This window comes from Macrobrachium nipponense, chromosome 8 (assembly GCF_015104395.2).
Source record: "Macrobrachium nipponense isolate FS-2020 chromosome 8, ASM1510439v2, whole genome shotgun sequence".
NCBI lineage: Eukaryota > Metazoa > Arthropoda > Malacostraca > Decapoda > Palaemonidae > Macrobrachium > Macrobrachium nipponense.
In genome coordinates this window covers 55,066,890-55,089,103 of record NC_087203.1, presented here as the reverse complement: position 1 = coordinate 55,089,103, position 22,214 = coordinate 55,066,890, and the positions used below count along the sequence as shown (strand labels likewise).

General features: G+C 39.2%; 1 protein-coding gene across 9 annotated transcripts in view; it reads left to right on the top strand.

The window, feature by feature from the left end:
- LOC135222787 (protein unc-79 homolog) overlaps positions 1–22,214 on the top strand; it is an 841,880-nt gene that overhangs the window by 507,584 nt on the left and 312,082 nt on the right. For all 9 annotated transcript variants that reach the window (XR_010316338.1, XM_064261060.1, XM_064261059.1 and 6 more), the window contains 2 exons: positions 19,744–19,858; positions 21,371–21,549. Coding sequence is in view for 8 of the 9 variants with exons in the window: in XM_064261060.1 (XP_064117130.1) it covers positions 19,744–19,858; positions 21,371–21,549 (294 nt within the window). In the remaining variant the exon portion in view is untranslated. The remainder of the gene's footprint in view (positions 1–19,743; positions 19,859–21,370; positions 21,550–22,214) is intronic.

The window sequence follows — 22,214 nt, the reverse complement described above, 5'->3', positions numbered from 1 at the left end:
CTGAAGAAGGATGTCGTTTTACGAGGATGTGTTACAACACTAGACTCAAATAAATTTGACATGGAAATGAAACATCAAAAGCTTTCTCAAAATACAATAGGGAATTTTGAACGACATACGCTTGCACACGTGGTGTTAAGAACTATCACTAAGTCAATTTTCAAATCGTGGGAAAAACACCAAAATTAAGTCCCATTATGATGGAATAATGATTGGAATCCAAAGTTAAATGATATAGCAACCGATACATAATTACATTAACTTCACGGCCCAACGGATGGTAAGAATTTACTGATAACCCTGATACAGACCTAACCTTGGAAATTGCTCAATTTCTAATGATTCGTAAATAACTTGACTTGACTACTACAGACGCACTTTCAGTGTTACCTTGTTCGAGGCCTCAGGAAAACGGTCTCTCGTCACCTCTGTTATCGCGTCATATCACATACATTGGGTAATTTCGTCAAATTATTTTCTATTAAAAATAAATCTAAACACAATTTTCATCTCTGCTAATGTACAATTGACATTCCTTTGTGTTGGGCATTAATTTACATCAAAGAAGAACCAACACGCCAGATATCTCCCTTCTTCCCTGCATGAATCGTGTAGAGTTTGTCGCCTAATAATAGGGCCAGTATTATTCGCGACAATTAGCATCGTTTTGTCACCCGTGATAGGGCCTGCAATCTTCTGCTCCCTGATCTGTGGGTAGCAATGCAAGAAGGACTTATATTTGTTCCCACCATTCAGTCTCCGGAAAATCTATAACAGGATGTTTGTCACCCTTAATCTTTGCATGACCCTGGTGCTCTCACATCAATTGTGGCTAAGACTCAAAACCCTTCAGTTCTGGATTTGAGATTTGACTCTTTCTTGGTCCCGTGCCTGAATTCAAGACTTTGTCAGTGAGGACAAGAAGTTTCCTTCCGGAGTGCCGACATCTTTTATGACCATGGGGAAGAACAAATAGGAAGTATTGAAGAAATGGTTAAGTGAAGTAATTTCCAGAATGTTTGGATTATTGGATGCCGAAAACGGAACCCACCACACTCACTTCACTTTCATATAATCTTCGTTGAGTTGAACCTTCACCAGCATTCCATAAGAACTTCTCGGTCCTATTGGTAATGAGGGCTGCGGCTGGGATGTCGTATACAAGTCCTTACATTGTTAGTGTGATTACCTGGACTCACTACTCACTAGGTGCTCCATTTCTTATTTGAGTACTTACGTAGGTTTGGGTGTTCATCAGTAAGTGTTGTGGGGGGTGGTTGGTAAGAACAACACAACTGCAGTCATCATACCACATCTACAGTTTTGAAAAAAGAAGAAGTTATTTTTCATTTCGTGTCTTTTCATGTTTTTTCTTTGCATCCAGTTTTTCCGTTTTCGAAGACTTTACTTATAGTTACTATAACTATAGACTTACGATGTTATTTAAGACTCATACCTTCCTTCTAGACTAGAGGAATCATTGAAATAAGGATAATTTTTTGCTGCCTATTTTAATATGATTTTTTCTTACCTTTGAATCTGATATTATTATTATTATTATTATTATTATTATTATTATTATTATTATTATTATTATTATTATTATTATTATTATTATTATTATTATTATTATATTTTATTAAAAGTAATGGCTACTTCAGCAGCGTTACACTTGTAGAGATTCTTCTCTATTTTGTGAATAGCGGCTTTTTCCGTGCTACTTAAATAGGCTAGTAGAGCGTCTATAGAGGTCATGGTCAAATACAGGGTCAATAGGTGTATATATTTGAATTTTACAGATAAACTATGATACCATAGTCATCAAGTCATTAACGATTTTCTCTCTCTCTCTTCTCACCTCTTCTCTCTCTCCTCTCTCCTCTCTCTCTCTCTCTCTCTCTCTTTCTTAAAGCGAGCTTTCGTCTGGAGCTGCCAGACATCCTCGGGCTGGGAAGCTGAGGGTGGACTGATCTTGGTGCGGTGTCCGTCCTCCTTATATCTGTGGTTGACAGCAGGGGGTCTGCCCCATGCTTGTCTCCTATTGGCTGGTGGCGGTGAGTCTTCGTTTTCATTGGTTGCCTGAGCCAGGTCTCAAGCCACTTTCTTCGAGCCGATGGTAGCGTTGCAGCATATCCTGCAGCCGCCTGGACCTCTTGAGCGGCGCTGTAGCGTTGATGGGCGTTGGCTACGATGTGGGACGTCACGGCTAATTTGATTTCCATCGGCTGCAGGAGTACCTCGTTCGGGGGCGTTGTCTTCCGTGGAGTTGTCGTGATCGGTGGTGTCATTGTTGGTGGCAGGTCTTCTCATATTCGTAGGGAGGAGAAGTTCTTCCTGCTTCGTATTCAGTGTAGGTTTTATTTGCTGGATGAGGAGCGCCTCTAGCAGGCTCAACCGATGGGCATCAGGGGCCTTCCCGATGATTTTCGTGTTCTGTATGATGACATCCCGGGAGATGGCCTCCTGATGTTTGGTGTGGGCGTGATTCTTGATAGCCCCCTCTTGGGCGTGGCACGAGAGTCTCTTCGACAGTCGCATGGTAGTCATACCTACGTAGGCGCCGCTGCATTTGCGGACTGGGCATGTATACTGGTACACTACATGCGTCTGCTTCAGGGGTTCTCGTACCCATGGAAAGGGGTTATTTTTCATAATAAGGTCGCGCATCCTCCGATTCTGGTAATATATGATTAAGTCGATATTCTTGGTGTCGTCAGTCGGGGATACATTATCAGAAATAATTTTCTTCACGGTAATGGGAACTCATGAAGGCTTTGTAGTACAGCTTGATATTATCCTGGGGGCGGGGCTGCGGGCTCTCACTACCGTACCATTTCTCCAGGGCTGTGCGGACTTCCTTGCTGATTAATTCATTTGAGTACCCGTTATTCACAAGTACTTGGGAGGCGCGATCGAGTTCCTGGTGAGTGTCCTGCCAGGTCGAGCAGTGGGAGAGGGCCCTCCTGACGAAGGCCCTGACGGAGGTGCTTTTGAATCTGGCGGGGCACTCGCTGTCTCCATTGAGGCAAAGTCCTAAATTGGTCTTCTTTGTGTAGACTGAAGTACGGAGACCGTCTTCCGTCTTGCTTACAAGGACGTCGAGGAAGGGGAGCCGATCGTCGGAGCTGTGTTTGACTGTGTAATTCAGCACACTACACTGCTGAAATGCTTGACGGAGGGCTTCTACCTCATCCTCGGCGTCGACTTGCACAAAGATGTCGTCAATATAACGTCCTTTTGGCTGAACATCTGGCCGTGGTGGGTGGAGAAAGGGGCCTTCTTCGTGCAGATCTCCAGCAGCGTACGGAGTGAGGCTTCCGGTATGTTGTAAATAGTCTTCTCCATTTTTCCAGTAATTGCTCTCTCTTTCTGCTATTACAACTGGCGAGCATTAGAAATTGACTCCTTCCCCCTACCCCTCCCTTGCTGTTTCCTTCTTTAGGTACCTTAACGTGCAGATCTTGGAAGGCACTATTGCGCAGATATGATTCATCAGGAGGAGTCAATTTGAAGGATATTGCTTAAAAATTTATTTATCACAGTAAATAAACAAATAGATCAAAATATGAGTCGATCTAGTGGCCAACGTTTCTCAAGGTATCACCCGAGCATGATCACGGCAGTGGGTCGGAGCAGACTGTAGATGCTGTCAAGATCTACTCAATATATAGTGGTAGGTCAGCAGTGAGTCAACCGCTTGCTGAGTTTTCATTGGTTGGTGGCGCAATGCGTTCCTGCTATTGGTTGGAGAAAGTTTAATTCAAGACACTTATTGTAGTTGAAGGTCACGCTGTTGCAGCCTAGCAGACTGTCATAGCTGGGGCATGATCTCTGTGGGCGTTGCGTCGTGACGGCTCGCATTGTCATTGGCTGCTGGGCCGCTTGTCTCATCTGGTATTCTTTGATTGGGGGTTTAGCTCGGTCTGATATTACTGGTACTATTATTCATACTCATAGGTCTTCTTAAGTTGGTGGGGAGGAAGAGCACTTCCTGTGTCATATTTAATGAGGGCTTTTCTTGTTGTATAAGGAGTGCCTCGAACAGTTACAAACGTCGCTGGTCAGGAGCCATCCCTATTATATTGGTATTCTTGATAATACCGTCACGGGAGATAGCTTCCTGGTGTGCTGTCATAGTATGGTTTTTTAATTGCTCCATCTTGTGCGTGGCAAGAAACCCTCTTGGACAGTTTCATAGAAGTCATATCAATGTAAGAGATTGGGACATCCACGGACAGGGCATAAGAATTGTAGACTACATTCAACTGTTTCAAGAGGTCTTGTGCTGGGGGGGTTGGGTTGTTCTTCATGATAAGGTCCCGGGTACGTCGATTTTGGTAATAAATTACGAGTTCAAGTTCTTTGTCGACTTTGGTAGGGGTCACATTCTCTCTGATGATTTTTCTAAATGCATCTTTGTCCTCACGGTGATGCGCGTGCTTTCTAGCTTTGTAATACAGCTTGATCTTCTCATGGGGGTGGGGCTGCAGTCTCTCACTCTCTCTGTACCACCGATCCAGTGCTGTTCGGACTACTTTATTAATAAGTCGATTTGGATACCCGTTGTTAACAAGCATCTGAGTGACTCGGTCAAGTTCTTTGTGAGTGTCCTGCCAGAAGAACAGTGCATGAGGGCCCTCCGAATGTATGCCCTGACTGTGGTGTTCTTGAACCGCGCAAGGCATTCGCTGTCACCATTCAGGCAAAGCCCTAAGTTTGTTTGCTTTGTATACACCAAAGTTCTTAGACCATCGTCGGTCTTGGAGACGAGGATGTCGAGAAAGGGGAGCTGGCCTTCGTTGGTGAATTCAACTGTATAATTCAGTGAACTGCACTGCTGGAACATTACGAGACCATCAATATCATTATGGATCGCATCTACAGGGACCCTTCTACACCCCAGCTGAATATCCCAGAAGTATCCCTGCGGGCACTCCTCGAGATATGTATGAAGAGGGCCCCATACTCCACCCATAAAGGCCACAATGTTTCCCCTTTTAGTGTCATATTCGCCAACTTTTATATGGGTACTGTGGAAGATAGAGTTTTCTCCAATATTAGAAAACTCCGCAAATATGCAAGGTATATCAACGATATCTTTGTGCAAGCTGAGAATGAGGAAGAGGTTGAAGCTGCATTTTCCAGCAGTGTAGTTCACTGAATTATACCGTCGAATTCAGCAACGAAGGCCAGCTCCCCTTCTCGACATCCTCGTCTCCAAGACCGACTATGGTCTAAGAACTTCAGTGTATACGAAGCAAACAAACATGAGGCTTTGCTTGAATGGTGACAGCAAATGCCCTGCGCGGTTCAAGAACACCACAGTCAGGGCCTACATTCTGAGGGCCCTCATGCGCTGTTCTTCGTGGCAAGACACTCACAAAGAACTCGACCGAGTTACTCAGATGCTCATTAATATCGGGTATACAAATTGATAAATAAAGTAGTCCGAAAAGCGCTGGATCGGTGGTACTGAGAGATTGAGAGACTGCAGCCCCATACATATGAGAAGATTGAGCTGCATTACAAAGCTAGAATACACGCGCATCACCGTGAGGATGAGGATGCCCTGAGAAAAACCATCAGAGAGAATGTAACCCCTACCGAAGTCGACAAAAAGCTTGAATACGTAATTTATTACCAAAATCGACGTACCCAGGACCTTATCATGAGGAATAACCCAACCCCCCCAGCACAAGACCTCTTGAAACAGTTGAATGTAGTCTACTAATTCTTATGCCCCGTCCATGGATGTCCAGGCTCTTACGTTGGTATGACTTCCATGAAACTGTCCAAGAGGATTTCTTAGTATGCACAAGAAGGAGTAATTAAAAAACCATACCATGACAGCACACCAGGAAGTTATCTCCCATGACGGTATTATCAAGAATACCAAGATAATAGGGAGGGCTCCTGACCAGCGATGTTTGCGACTGCTCAAGGCACTCCATATACAACAAGAAAAGCCCTCATTAAATACGACACAGGAAGTGCTATTCCTCCCCACCAACTTAAGAAGACTTATGAGTATGAATAATAGTACCAGTAATACCAGATCAAGCAGCACCCCTAATCAAAGAATACCAGATGAGACAAGCGGCCCAGCAGCCTATGACAATGCGAGCCGTCGTGACACAACCCCCATGGAAGTCATGCCCCAGCCATGACGGTTTGCTTGGCAGCAATAGAGCAACCTTCAACAACGAGAAACTTTCTCGAACCAATAGCAGGAACGCATTGCGCCACCAACCAATGAAAACTCAGCAAGCGGTTGACCCACTGCTGACCTACCACTATATATTGAGTAGATTCTGACAACAGCTACAGTAGTGGTCTGGGTTCCCCCTCCCGCATCCCCCAACAGGGGTTGAGGGGGGGAGAACGATCCAAATGGAACCGAGACACACAGAAAACATTCCAACACATAACATAAGAAACTACATGTACGATATAAAACACCTAAGACAAATGGGTCTGTCCCATTCTGTATTCCTTCTCCTAATACCTTCCTTTCGCCCCACTATTCCCCCTTCAACAACCTAAACTTCCTTCCGGGGGACCCCTCTGGTATTTAAATCGGTTACAACCGAACCCTCACTCTATCCTATCCCACCCTATCCATCCATCCACAGCTACAGTCTGCTCCGACCCACTGCTGTGATCATGCTCGGATGATACCGAGAGAAACGTTGGCCACTAGATCGACTTATATTTTGATCTATTTGTTTATTTACTGTGATAAATAAATTTTTAAGCAATATTCCTGAAATTGGCTCCTCCTGATGAATCATATCGGCGCAATACTCGCCAGTTGTAATACCAGAGAGAAAGCAATTATTAGAAAAATAGGAAAGACTTTACAAGTTAAATGCAGCTGATGCAGCAATATCTTTCAATAAGACTTGTTTGAAAGAGGGTCTTCTTCCAATATATTATTATTATTATTATTATTATTATTATTATTATTATTATTATTATTATTTTTTTTTTTTTTTTTTTTTTTTTTTTTTTTTTTTGTGTGTGTGTGCTCTATCACAGTCCTCCAATTCGACTGGGTGGTATTTATAGTGTGGGGTTCCGGGTTGTTGCATCCTGCCTCCTTAGGAGTCCATCACTTTTCTTACTATGTGTGCCGTTTCTAGGATCACACTCTTCTGCATGAGTCCTGGAGCTACTTCAGCCTCTAGTTTTTCTAGATTCCTTTTCAGGGATCTTGGGATCGTGCCTAGTGCTCCTATGATTATGGGTACGATTTCCACTGGCATATCCCATATCCTTCTTATTTCTATCTTCAGATCTTGATACTTATCCATTTTTCCCTCTCTTTCTCTTCAACTCTGGTGTCCCATGGTATTGCGACATCAATGAGTGATACTTTCTTCTTGACTTTGTCAATCAACGTCACGTCTGGTCTGTTTGCACGTATCACCCTATCCGTTCTGATACCATAGTCCCAGAGGATCTTTGCCTGATCGTTTTCTATCACTCCTTCAGGTTGGTGCTCGTACTACTTATTACTGCAAGGTAGCTGATGTTTCTTGCACAGGCTCCAGTGGAGGGCTTTTGCCACAGAATCATGCCTCTTTTTGTACTGGTTCTGTGCAAGTGCCGGGCATTCACTTGCTATGTGGTTTATGGTTTCATTTTTCGTATTGCACTTCCTACATATGGGAGAGATGTTATTTCCGTCTATCGTACTTTGAACATATCTGGTTCTTAGGGCCTGATCTTGTGCGCTGTTATCATTCCTTCAGTTTCCTTCTTTAGCTCTCCCCTCAGTAGCCATTGCCAATTGTCATCGCTGGCTAGTTCTTTAGTCTGTCTCATGTATTGTCCGTGCATTGGTTTGTTGTGCCAGTCCACTGTTCTTTCTGTCTTTCTCCTGTATCTGTATATTTCTGGGTCTTCGTCTACTTTTATTAGTCCTTCTTCCCATGCACTCTTTAGCCACTCGTCTTCACTGGTTTTCAGATATTGCCCCAGTGCTCTGTTTTCGATGTTGACGCAGTCCTCTATACTTAGTAGTCCTCTCCCTCCTTCCTTTCGTGTTATGTATAGTCTGTCCGTATTTGCTCTTGGGTGTAGTGCTTTGTGTATTGTCATTTGTTTCCTGGTTTTCTGATCTATGCTGCGGATTTCTGCCTTCGTCCATTCCACTATTCCTGCGCTGTATCTGATTACTGGCACTGTCCATGTGTTTATGGCTTTTATCATATTTCCGGCGTTGAGTTTTGACTTGAGTATCGCCTTGAGTCTCTGCATATATTCTTTCCTGATCGTGTCCTTCATCTCTTGGTGTTTTATATCTCCTCCTTCCATTATTCCCAGGTATTTGTATCCTGTCTCATCTATGTGTTTGATGTTGCCTCCCATCTGGTAGCTTTATCCTTGAGTTCTCGTTACTTTGCCTTTTTGTATGTTGACTAAGGCGCATTTTCTATTCCAAACTCCATCCTGATGTCCCCAGATACAATCCTTACAGTCTGGATTAGGGTATCTATTTCCTTGATGCTCTTACCATACAGCTTGATGTCGTCCATGAACATCAGATGGTTGATTTTGTTGCCTCTTTTCTTGAGTTGGTACCCGGCATCCATCTTCTGTAGTACTTTTGTCATGGGAATCATGGCTACTACGAAGAGTAGTGGGGACAGTGAGTCGCCCTGGAAGATCCCTCTCCTGATATTAACCTCTGCTAGTCTTATTCCAGAGCTTGTAAGTATTGTATTCAGTTGCGCATTGTATTTCTGAGGGAAGCTGATGGTATTTTTCCTCTGGCCCATATATTTTCAGGCATTCTATTAGGCCATGTGTGTGGTATCATGTCGAAGGCTTTCTTATAGTCTATCCATGCCATGCTTAGGTTGGTTATCCTTCTCCTACTGTTCTTCATTACCATTTTGTCTATCAGGAGCTGGTCTTTTGTGCCCCTACACTTCCTTCTGCAGCCTTTCTGTTGGTGGGGGATGGTGTTTGTCTCCTCTAGGTAGTTGTATAGCCTTTCACTGATGATACCTGTTAGTAACTTCCACATTATTGGTAGGCAGGTGATAGGCCTGTAGTTACTGGCTATATTTCCCTTACTCTTGTCTTTTTGTACTAAGGATGTTCTTCCTGTGGTCATCCATTTGGGTGCTTGGTGATTTGAGATACAATGCTGGAGTTGTTCTGCTATTCGTGGGTGTAGGGCCTTGAAGTTTTTGAGCCAGTATCCATGGACTTCATCGGGACCTGGGGCTTTCCAGTTTGGCATTTTCTTTAGTTGGTGTCTGACTGTGTCTGTCGTGATCTCTGTGAATCTTTGTTTTATTCTCCCTGTTTCTTCTTCCTTGACTTCCTGGAGCCATGTTGCATGTTTGTTGTGTGATACCGGATTGCTCCATATGTTTTCCCAGAGTCTCTTACTTGGTTCGGCTTCAGGAATTTCTGGTGGTTGTCTTCCCCTCTTAGTTGGCTGTATAGTCTTTTCTGGTTGGTTCCGAATAGTTTGTTCTGTTGGTATCCCTTATTCCTGTTCATGTACCGTTGGATCTTGTGTGCTTTGGCCTTAAGCCTCTGTTTTACATCTTCTATTGTGTTGTTTAGTCCCCTCTCTTGTACTTTGTATTTCTCGTTGAGTTCCTCCCTTGTTTTCTTGCTTCTTAGCCTTTTTTCTGCCATCTCTTTCAGTTTACTCAAGTCAGATCTCATCACCATGATTTGCTTTTCCAGGCGCCTTTTCCAAGGAGGTTGCTGTTTTGGTTTCTGTTGGGTTGGTTGTGACGGTGGTGTTGGTGTTCGAATCCCCATCAGTTCTGCTACTAATCTTGCTCCTGCATATGTCAAGTTATTTGTTTCTGTGATACTGGTGGTGTGTATTAGGCCCATTATTTCATTGACCTCACTTGTTTTCTCCCTTAATTTCTTGGTGTTGTAGGCTTTCATGGAGGGGATCTTTGTTCTCTCTGTATCTGGCTCCATCCATTGTCTAATCTTTTCTACCCATTCCGTCCTCTCTGTTACTTCGTCGGTGTTTCTTCGTGTGTCGTTGTTTGATACTTCATACTCCCTGTCGTCTTCTGTGGCATCGTCTCTCAGTTCGTCTTCGTGTAATTCGTTGTCGTGTGACATTTCCCTTTCCAGTTCTTCTCTTTCTGTTGGGGAGAGCCAGTTCTTTTTCTTTATGTTCCTTACTTGGTCTGCCAGCCTCTGCTCTGTTTGGGGTGTGTTATTCCTCTCATTCCAGATGTTTATCAATCTTCTTCTATATCCTCTCTCCGTTGGGTTGCTTCCGATGAAGCATCTCCATATTTCCTTATTTTCTTCTCTTGTCCATTTCTTCCGTTTTGCCTCTGTAGCTCCAATCTCAGGCTGTTGATTACTGTCGTGGTGATCAGTTGCTGGATGACGACCTCCAAGTACCTGACCGTCTTCCCTACAATTGGGTTGAATACCTGGTTGCCGGACGAGGCTCCTCTGTTGCCAGAGGTTCCATTTACGTCGTTGTCGTTTATTCCTTCATTTCTTTCCATCATTGCTGAGTTTTGCTATTTAACCCATATCTGGACCCTACCCCATCAGGGATAGGTACTCATTTACAGCTGAGTAGACTGAGGAAATTATGGTTAAGATCCTTTCCCAAGGAATCAACGCCGAGGAGAGCGGTCACCCATCTAACGACTGACCAGCCCCAATGTTGCTTAACTTGACTTAAGTCTATTGACGACCTAACCAACTCCTCCACGGCGCCACATTATTATTATTATTATTATTATCATTATTATTATTATTATTATTATTATTATTATTATTATTATTATTATCTTATTATTATTATTATTATTATTATTCAGAAGATAAAACATTTTCATATGGTATAAGCCACATGGGCCATTGACTTGAAATTCGAGCTTCCAAAGAATATGGTGTTCATTAGCAAGTAGTAAGAGGCGGTAAAAGGGAACTATGGAAAGGGATGCCACTTATTAAAAAGAAATAAATGAATTGATAAAATAACAAACAGATAAAAACGTATTCAATTGCAAGGAGAATAATATTAAGATAGTCATTAATGTATTGCACCTTTGCTTGAATTTCTAATGTTCCAATCGCACGATTTCCTCTGGAACTGGGAAGTTCGACAGCAAAGCACATTTAATGCATATTGGTGCTGCTGTTCAGCGAATCTGGTTGCTCTTGGCAGTGGTGAATGTGAAAGATCTCTGTTGAAAGACAACTTATGAAAAAGTGTAAAACAAGAGACCATCCATCGATGGTCCAAGTCGTAACTACTACTATTAGGAAACAGAAACCTACTACCACGAACCATGCTATCTAAAAGGAGCAGACATCCTACCAGAAAACAGTATTCTAGTAAAGAAAGCACAAATGCCCTAAAACAGGTTGCATCGATTTCATCACTATTGTAAACATATGAGGCCTTATGAACAATACCTAACTTTCATGCAGCATTCACTGAAACTTTCATAGATGTTAATTAAATGTTAGATGCAAGTCAAACGTTACACCTAGAAGAGTTAAAGCTTCAGATTCGTTCAGCAAAGTTCCATTCACCTGGAGGGGAGGATGTGGTGGGAAATCTGTACGAGATCTAATCAGTAGTGTTCTTGTTTTACTGTAGTTCAGTCTCATACCGACTACACCATTCCATGATCTGGTCCATTTCCTGATTGAGGCTAAGGGCTGCAGCCAGCTTCAGTTCTCAAAAGTGGAGACTTTACTACATCTACAAGTGTTGCATTATCAGCATTTGGAACAATCTTGTTTTCCTGGCCATCAACCATGTCACTTGTATATACTAAAAATAACAGTAGACCAATGATACTGCCTTGTAGAATTCCAGACACAACAGGTCTTGGTTCTGTAAAGACCCCATCCACAGAAACTTGCTGCTGCCTACCTGTAAGGAAATCTTGAATCCTAAAACATATCACCCACTCCAAGATTCTGAAGTTTATAAAACTTTGGAGAGCAATGGGAGAATAGAAACTGGCCCATAGTTACTGCAGTCAGAGATATGCCAATCTTTGGATCGGGCACTGTATTGCTAAGCTTGTGCTCATCTGCAAAGATACTATGTAGACATAAAAATCTATATAATCTACTAAACTTTGGAGACAACACGCTAGAAACTGTTTTAAAAAGCAAAGGAAAGGAACCATCAGGGTCTTCTCCAATCCTGCTGTCAAGATTATCCAGAATTTTCTTAACATTCCTGGAGCAAAAAAAAAAAAAAAAAAAAAAAATGCAAATTTTGTAAGAAAGGATTCATGATGACAAGTATCAAGTAGAGGGACATCCCCACCTGAGTTGCTGAGCTTCAAAAGCTTGATGAAGCAGCTCAGCCTTTTCCCTAGTGCCAGTAACCAATCTACCATCATCTTTTAGTAGTGGTGGAATTAAAGACAAGCATGACCCTAAGAAAGATTATGCCAATTTGGTCAACCGTGTGTGAGACTGACTAATTTCTTGATGTTTCCTCTTCAAGAAATTATTGTAATCTCTCTCAGCTGTATGGTAAGTTCTATTCGCAGCATGGTAAGACTCAGCAATAATGGTGTCAGCTCTAGGTATAATATAAATGCAGTTAGCCATTTTTCTTAGTTTAGGAAGCAATAGAAAGTGAATAAATGTAAAAAAAAATTGTCTGTTTCTTGGCTGTTTTTTTTCACGAAGAAAAATTTTCTGAAAAAAAACTAGCTTGATTTTTTTGGGTTGCAACCCTAATCACATAAGAAACTTATGCAACTGAGCACTGGCTGGATCCAAATGAAAACAGTAAAGTACCCCACAAGGGCAAGGGTAGAGCTATCTGTAAACCCACTGATTACCTTAACCTCATAGGTAAAACCTCATCTTCTGAGTTCTGGGTTTTTCAGGATTTACCAATGTAGTGCCTTCCATGCCTAAAGGATTGCCAAAGAGGAAATGAATTTTTAGGTAATTTGTATTTTTTAGGAACACTATACAAATCTTAAGTTTCCATAATAGGAAACCTTCCATTGCCTCAGCTTGATAGTTCAATTGTAGAACTATTCTTCAGGGCTGGACCACTGATTCCAGGAGGGTCTGGTTCTGGGGATAGGACTCTCTGTATTCCTTCCGGTTTGCCCATAACATGATTAGGATGTGGATGATTGTATTCCTGTAATACTCTCAGACCTAGCAAGCGGGTTTGGCTTACACTTGCGCCACTCTAGTCATGTGGGGTAGGGTAGGGACACGGACATTTGGGAGTCTAATCTCACTTTTGTAATTGGTGGGAAAATAAACTTCATGAAAGGCTGATGATGTCTTTTTAATATTTTCAGTTTTAATTTTTTATCCTATCCTTTATGACTAGTGAATGTAAGGATTCTAGTACCCCTTGGCACTTTGATGATGATTTGGCATAGTTGACGACCTATGACAAGTCCTCGACACGAATGACAAATCTTGGCATGAACTTGCCCATGTATATTGAATGCTCCAATGGTGGTAGTATTACCACTCTGGGTAGTCATCACAAGTAAAAAACTTGCCAGTGTGGGAACACAGCAGATAATTCGAAAGTATTACATGTGAAGTACATTCCCTTGGAATGTGACTACGAAACACTGGCTCTTTCGTTTGCTAGTTATGGTAAAATAATAGAGTTAAGAATGAATCTTGATGTAAGTGATGGGAAATGGGAAGTATGGGTAGCTTTTGAAAAAACATGAAGCTGTACTGAATACCAACAGCAATATTAATAATATAAAAATTTGTAAATCTACTGTCCAAGGAGCACTGTCTGACAGGACCCCTAAAAACATCTCAATGGGTGCAAGTGGCTCATCTAAATTTGGAGGACACTGCCACTTTTGAAAGAGCTCCCAAACCTCCAATGTGGTTGGTGTATCAGCTAGGGGGGAAAATTACAACTACTACAAATTTAGCGGATACATCCAAAAAAAGGTTGGGTATATTGATATGGGTAATATCTCAAGGTTTGGTAAAGGCAGTGTCCTTTTTCATGCCAAATCAAAGACCCAATCATATATGCTGACGCTGAAGAAGTTTGAGAAAGATGACACGATAAAAGTCATTAGACCACACATGAATTTCAGTTATGGAAAAGGAGTAGTATTTGATAGAGACCTTTGTCAATTGACGGAAAGTGAAATATTAGAAATAAGTCCAACTTCTGTATGGACGGTAAGGAAAATTCCAAGGCAATTAAGGTCATTTTAACTTTGGGGACTCCGATGTACCATCTTATGTCAATTTTGGAAATGAAAGGGTCAAAGTTGAACCATTTTTTATCAAAACCTCTGCATGGCCATAACTTTTCAATTTGGTCATCCATCCAGATTCTGCAAAAATACTAAAGTTTGTAATAATTGCTCAGCCCCTGAACATGTTCCTTGTTCCAAACAACCCAAATGTTTTAATTGCATAGAGGACCATACCCCAATAAAAAGTGCAGCCAATATAAATATGAAGAGGCAGCTGTATGCAAAGCTAATGCTGAGCATAAAAGCATTAGTTATGCTAAAAAATTAATTGGTCTGATAAAGACCTGTGCTGTTGCTCTTAATTCCGTATCCCCACTAAAAACTCAAGCCAACAATATAGCACCTTTACCTGCTGTAAAACCAAGAATTCCTGAGACTAAGACTCAGTCATCTGATCTAGGTGCTCAGCGTGCTAGGGTTGAAGCACCCCTAGAGATATCCCCCATAGGATATGAGAGAGGGTGACAGCGATAATGATAATGACGTCTTATTTTTCTTTTCCTCCTATGAGACTACTTCTAGTGAAGGATCGTGATCACGATATAACGTCAGACTGGTCACATGACTAGGACGTGACTACACGAAAATGGGACAGAGAGATTAATATTCTTAATCGTTTGCTTTTTATTTTCATATTGATAGCCCTACCTATAATTTTATGGTAGCATTTAGGCTGCAATACTGTATGAAACACAAGACGATAAATGATGAATTTACTGCGATGTCATGTAAGAAATGAAAGAATATACATATTTTAGTATCTAGTTTACTGAAGCACATAAATTGTATACCTACCATTGAAATCCTTAAATCATTGGCTTGACGATGTTTAGTTGATTGATTATGATTGATTATGAAATTTAGGTCTCGATGACCAAGTGAAAATTAAATATATACATTAGTGTGGTAAATTATGAATATGTGAATGATACCAGTGTTCAAATATGAACGGAAAAGAAATTAAGAATGATAATAGATAAAACCAATAAAAAATCAATAATTATAGAAATTTTATATTTAAAGATATATACTTTATAGAATAATAATGTCTAAATCTTTACTAAATATGCTCAAATCATATCTCATTAAAATAACCAGATTCTGTTTCAAGATCTCAAAAGAAGGATTCTCCTTATTGCTTTTCAGCTGCATGGTGTATCTCAGACCTGGCTCATGCCTCCTTAGGTCCAGTGGTAGCTGATGGGATACTTTCAATGGGTGAAGTTCTAAAAGCTTCAGTGTAGATCCTTAGCCCCATATTATGCACAATGTCCAATTCCTTAAGTTTAGTCTTTGAAGCAGATAAGTATACTTGGCAGCCATAGTCTAACTTGGATAAACATACTACATTGTAAAGCCTTAATAACGATTTCTTATCAGCACCCCAATTGAAATTAGACTCTACTTTTAAAATATTTAGTGATCACTTCACTTTCTCTTTTGATTGGTCAATATGATTATTCCAAATGAGCTTTTCATCAGCGACCACTCCTAAAAATTTTACTTCAGTGGAGTAGGGTAAAATAGTTCCATTGAAGGTAAGAGTTTTTTTATTTGGAAAATCGAAATCCTTGCTCATTAGCCCACTTGCTAACTTTATTCATGGCTCTTTGCATGAACCTTCTAGTAGAAACTGCATCATACCCTGTGCAGTACAAATAAAGAGCCTTTTACTGGTCATGGTGTAATTTCTACTAGGCGCATCATTAATGGCAATAGCAAGGATTGATTGATAATGTCTGTTAAAAGCTGGCTCACAACATCTAGGTTATTGACACCGAAATAAATCTAGATAAGAAAAAAATAAAATCTAAAAAAATAAAAGCATAAAATTAAAAAATTCTAAAAAATATTATTGATAAAAAATCCTATTTGTTAAAAATAGATAAATTCTTATTCCTATTTATATAAATATATTTTGTTGAGGAGGCCCGCCTCCCACATAAAGATATATAACTGCTCTATATTAGAATCCTTCCCAAGAATTGTTGGTAGGATAAAATGACCTTCTCTATCACGTCCCCAAGACAGGAACATATGTCTTAAATTCCCAAGTCTGGGACATTCAACCAGGAAAGGTCTCACAGTCAAGGGTACAGTACAGTCATCGCAAAATGGAGGATTTTCACGGGACATCAAGAACCCATGAGTGAGTCTTGTATGTCGAATCCTCAATCTGCACAACATCGTTTCCTGTCTCGGCATATACGGATATGACCAAGGAGACACTGATGACGTGATATTGCGCATTTTCTGGTTAGTTAAAATATTCTCCCATTGGGACTGCTATAATATTTTAACTAACCATTATAAAAAAAATATTCTAGCAGTCCCAATGGGAGAATATTTTAACTAACCAGAAAATGCGCAATATCACGTCATCAGTGTCTCCTTGGTCATAGCAAGGAGGGCGACACTAAGGACACTACCCTGAGGAACTCCCTCTTCTTGTGAGAGTGGTCGCAATACATGATTTCCAACTCTTACCTTAATATACCTTTCTGATAAAAACGAATTTACATATCTGATCATTTTTTTTATGCTTTGCTATTCTGCAAGGCATCTTTGAGTTCCTGCAGTGTACATTTTGCATTATATGGTTCAAAATTATTTTCACTCAAGAGAAATCTGGGCATTTCTAATAACGTGGAATTCTCGAGAATAGTTGTCACTACTCGATATTCTCGAGAAAAGTTCTAATTTTTCTTCGATCCTATCTGGTTGGGTAATTAGGTCACCGTTTATCTTAATGGTAGGCAGAGGTTCAGGGACAAACCTGCCATTTAGTTTTTTAATTTTCTTCCAAATCGTTTTGGATGGCGTTTTTGAGCTAAAGTATTTATTTTGCTTGGCCACAGCATCAGGGAACTGCTGGTCTAGAGGGCTTTCCTTTCGTTGTTGGAATAGAGGCAATTACACTGTTGATGGTGTTTAGTGAGGAAATTGGGAAACACTACTTTTCTTTTGGGTAAAACTGAGGTGTAATGAAAGTTATAACTTTTGAAAGACGGAGCGCACATGCTTACTGCATGACGTTTCGAGAGACACTAATGAGTTTGCAATTTTCCAGTCCTGTGGTTGGCTGATCAACAGCCAATCAGGAACGTCGTAAGGGACGGAACTGGGCAGCAGAAAGACGGCTGCTGTGAATTCATTATAGTACTAAATGCGGTGAAATACAGTTGACCCCCCAACCCCTAGTGGCTTTCATATTCGAGGGACCGTTCCTTGCAGTCCGTGTTGAGTTGTAACTTGGAAATACCACTATTACATACATGAAGCAACCAAACACAATGATTTTCACAGCTAAATACAAACACAACAAAACCTAATATCTTTCTTCAACGCAATATGCATTTCCACTTTACGTAGATAAGTAGAACACACTTAACTAACCACAACTTGAGGTAAAGTACAATCTCTCTTGTTGAAGTTTCGACAGGCAGAGAATTGTCTTAGTGTCCTTAATTAGAACGATGGAACTAGCCTCCTCCCGGTTCACTTGGTGTTGGGGTTAGTCTGCTTTTGTTAGACATTCCTTGCATAGAAATCGAGTTTACACGGTTGTCATCAAAGAGTGTTTTTCAAGCACTGCCCCCATAACACTTTTTGTTGGTAGATGGAATGTTAAGTCCCGGTCCCCTAGGAGTCTTAGTCGAAATCAAAGGGCATTTTGATGCCTTAGTAATTCTAAGTTATTGCATGGAATGGGTGCAATAATGCAGTTTCCTAACCTGTCATAATTTGATAGGTTACTTTAGAACCACATAGATTTCATAACACACCTTTGCATTTTAAGTTAATAAAAATTAAATATAATTTGTTTTGGCGATTAATTCTTAAAAATCAATTTTCATTGTCTCTTGATTCAGTAAAGTATATATCTTCATGTGTTTATATATCTTCGTAGATTTATTTTCATATATGTAATTTGCTGGCTTGGTTTCACATTGATGTCTATGTGTGTGAGTGTTTGCTAATATAAATATTCATCAGTAATATATAATTGTTTATGAAATTACCAGAAAGATTTTCTCCAGCCAAAGATGGTGGTTTCATTATAATTTTGTAGTTCTGCAGGACTATTTATGGGAACTGTATATTGCTAAGTGATTTAAGGTGTATTTTTTGGGAAATTCTGTGAACAGGAGTGAATTTAATTTCAGGAAATTCTGTGAAAAACTTTGGTTTGGTTTTTGAAGTTTTATTCTTTGGCAACTCTGGAAATTTTTGCTTTTCATTTTGTAGAGATTCTGTGGCCCAAAGGATTTGTGCGAAGCTGTACTTTTTGTTTTTGGAAAATTTGGATTTTGTTAATTCAGTAAAAAGGTTTGTTTTTATTTCGAGATTCAGTGGAACTTTGTAGGTTAGGTAAATTCTGTGGGCAGGCTTACTTGTTGTTTTATGGAATTTGGTTTTGGAAAATATTATGGCTTTTGGTCATGGGATTTCTTTTAAATTCCAAGGAAAACTTTGATTTTGGGAGTATTAAGAAATTTTGGTCTTGAGGAAATTCAGTGGGAAGATTTGATTTTGGTTTTAGGAAATTCTATGGTAAGCCTTTCTTCAGCCTTGAAACGTCCTATTGGACGTTTTGGTAACCTCTGTTGAAAAGTTTGGTTTTGGTAAATTTGGAGAAATTCTGGGGGGGGGGAGATTTGGTTCAGGTTTTGGGAAAATTCTAAGGGAAGATCTATTTTGGGTAATTTTATAAATAATTTTGGTTGCTAAAAAATCTTTGGGATGTTTTTATTTTGGTGTAGGAAAAGCCTGCTGGCAGTTGTGCAGATAATCTTTTGGGGAAAATTCTCTTGGAAACTTCGTTTTGGGAAACTGTGAGAAGTTTGCTTTTGGTATTGGAAATTCTGTGTAGGAGTTTGGATTTGGCAAGTTTTGTGCCAGTTAGTTCTTTTTGTTTTGGGATATTTAGTGAAAATGTTAATCTCTGTTTTGTGAAAATCTTTAGGAAGTGCTTTGTTTTTGGGAAATATTGTAAGAAAGTTTGTTTTTGGCCTGAGAAATTGTAATGGAAATTTGTTCTCTAGTTTTGTGAAAGTCTTCGGAAAAGTTTGATTTTACTTTTGAGAAATTCTGTGTGTAGGTTTCTTTTGGTTTAGTAAAAGTTTGTGTGCAAGTTTGTTTTCGGTTTTGCATAATTGTGTGGGATGGTTTGGATTTTGATATATTCTTTGCTGCATCCCTTTCAATTTTTGTCTGTTCCCTTCGGTGTGTCTCTGTGCAGTTCAATCTCTTTAAATTACCTTTGCTTCAACTTTTATATGTAAATACAAATCCATTGGGTGAGCCCTCTAGGTGTGTATAATTTAAACTCAGCGTCTTATTAGACTAATTTATGATAACAATAACCTTAGCTGATAGGTGAACTATTGGAACTGAAATTTTAGTACATAAATATTGTATAGCATGTTTTTATGTTCTGGGAGCTTTTTTGCATTTCCTTACTATGTCTTACTTTTTATTTGCATAGATTGTCACTGCAACAGTTGAAACTGTAGGAGAATTGGATATAGCAGCAAATATGCCCCAGGAGCATGTGGTGAAAGCAGTGGCTAGGGCTGTCACATTAACTGAGGAGGATGTAGGTTAGTATATGATGTATGATTTTTAGAATTTAACTCAACAAATATCAAATGTGATTCTAAATTAGTACTCTCAGCAAAAGTTGCAGTCCTAAAATTTCAGATAACATAAAATCATTAATTTTGCTACCATAAATCGTATCACCCTCGGTAAAACCGTTGCTAAATGACATTTTTTGTCTTCAGTCAGTGGATTAAAATATAATAAAAACATGTTTGTAACTTGTCACATGAATGGGCTAATCTTAATATTGAAGTTTCTCCTTAAGCCAATATGAAACTTGACAGTAACCTGATAAAGAACCTAACTGTATTACCTACGAGTTATTATCAAATATGTATGTGAAAATAACATTAATTACCTTAAGCAGCCTTTTTAACGTAAAACAGAGGTGGTGAATAATTTACTCAAAACAGACGTTGTTCTAACACTTGATTTATTTCATTCTTAGATTAAGTAATTTTCTTACCAACATATTATGTTTTTATTAGAATATACCAGCTGTCTGTTTGCCAGGAAAGAAATCTAATCATGTGTAAAGTCTCAAAGTTATGTGAAGTTATTAACGGAAACTTTCAACTCAGACCTAAATGACATATTTCCGGCACAGGTATAAAACACCATTTATAAAGAAGTCCGCTAAAGCTGACTGCTTCAGCAACACTAGTTGTGTCCCTTAGGAAGCCCCTGAGATCAGAAATGTTTCTGGTGGCCTTACAGTCTCACAAAAGAAATAAATAAATAAATAAATAAATAATAAATAAATGAATGAATGAATGAATGAATAAATAAATAAATAAATAAATAAATAAATAAAGGAAAAGTAATAAATAAAATAAAAAAGGATCAAAGTATAAAAGTCCCTTTAGATGAAACTTTTGTGGTATACGAATTACCCATGTACTACATAATTTAGAAACATCTACCAAGGAAGTTGACTAAGAAGAATTTAAAACCAAACAAACTGATGTTTCATAAAATAATTTTGCCTTTTTCTCATTAGCTTTGCTATCTGCTCCAGTAGAGTTGTCTTGCCCTGTAGTTAGGCAAAAAGGAACAATTAGTTATTTAAAATCCATTGCTCTTCTTATTGACTAAATTTTCTTTATGAATATAATTTTATCATGCCAATATCTGCAACATGATCGTATGTGGTTTGTGAGAAAAGCTGCATCAAGTAGGGTACAGAAGAAGGCTGTCAGCTTTTAGTGAGACAGGTGTTTTATTTAAAGAATTGTGGGAGATATTTTCAGCAAATTTATTATTAATATTGTTAATACTTATAAAAAAGGGACAAGAAAGGAGATTTTAAAGTATCTCAGAAGGAATTATTTGACCAAGCAAACAATACTTGCTATTTAAGTCTGTGGTAGAAGGATTGGAGAAGAATATTCGAAATGGCTGTATTTGTACTTGATTGAAAACAGTGAAAACTACTATGCTTATGTTAAACACGCTTAGTCTTTAATTTCCATCCACGGTATTTTAGTTTAAAAGACCTAATATCTTTGTAGCAAATGCAACTGCTAATGTTGCTAAACCAAGTGTTGTTGGAGAGGACGATGAGCCAATAGATACTACGCAACAAGATGATGAAGACTCTGGTTCCTTTTGGATAACTTCCCAGGGGAAGTTCAAGTTTAAACTTGAAGAATTGCCTTCACATCTTCAGGTTATCTACACAATTTTACTTGTAAGTTAATTTTGCATGCCATCCTTAGTTGTAGTCTTTTTCTTCAGTACGATTTATTGCTTTTTTGCAATACCACTAATCATATTGCTATGTTTCAGCCATTTGATAAAGTACACCATACTGAAACTTAGCTAAAGGACCTTTGATAAAAGATTGTGTGAAACTATTATCAGAGCATATATTATATATATATATATATATATATATATATATATATATATATATATATATATATATGTGTGTGTGTGTGTGTGTGTGTGTATATATATATATATATATATATATATATATATATATATATATATATATATATATATATATATATATATATATATATATGAGCCGCATCACTTCCAGGCTTCCCATTGAATTATAACAGGACGCTATGTTTGTTTATATTTCGGGCAAGGTGTACAGCCCTCCAAACGGCTATAGGGCATAATTATTATATTTAGAGCACTGTAGACAGTAGATTTAAGTTGATATACATATTTTCGAAGTTATGATTGGTTGAAAGGACAGACATACATTTCTTTACTATACTTTAGTGTGGAACAGAACAACATTGGAATGCATAACAGGACCAGTCTGAGAGCCTCACCATCACCCATACTGTATTCTCCTGGCCTAAAGAGCATTTTGCAGCCAAAATACTGTTGCTCTTT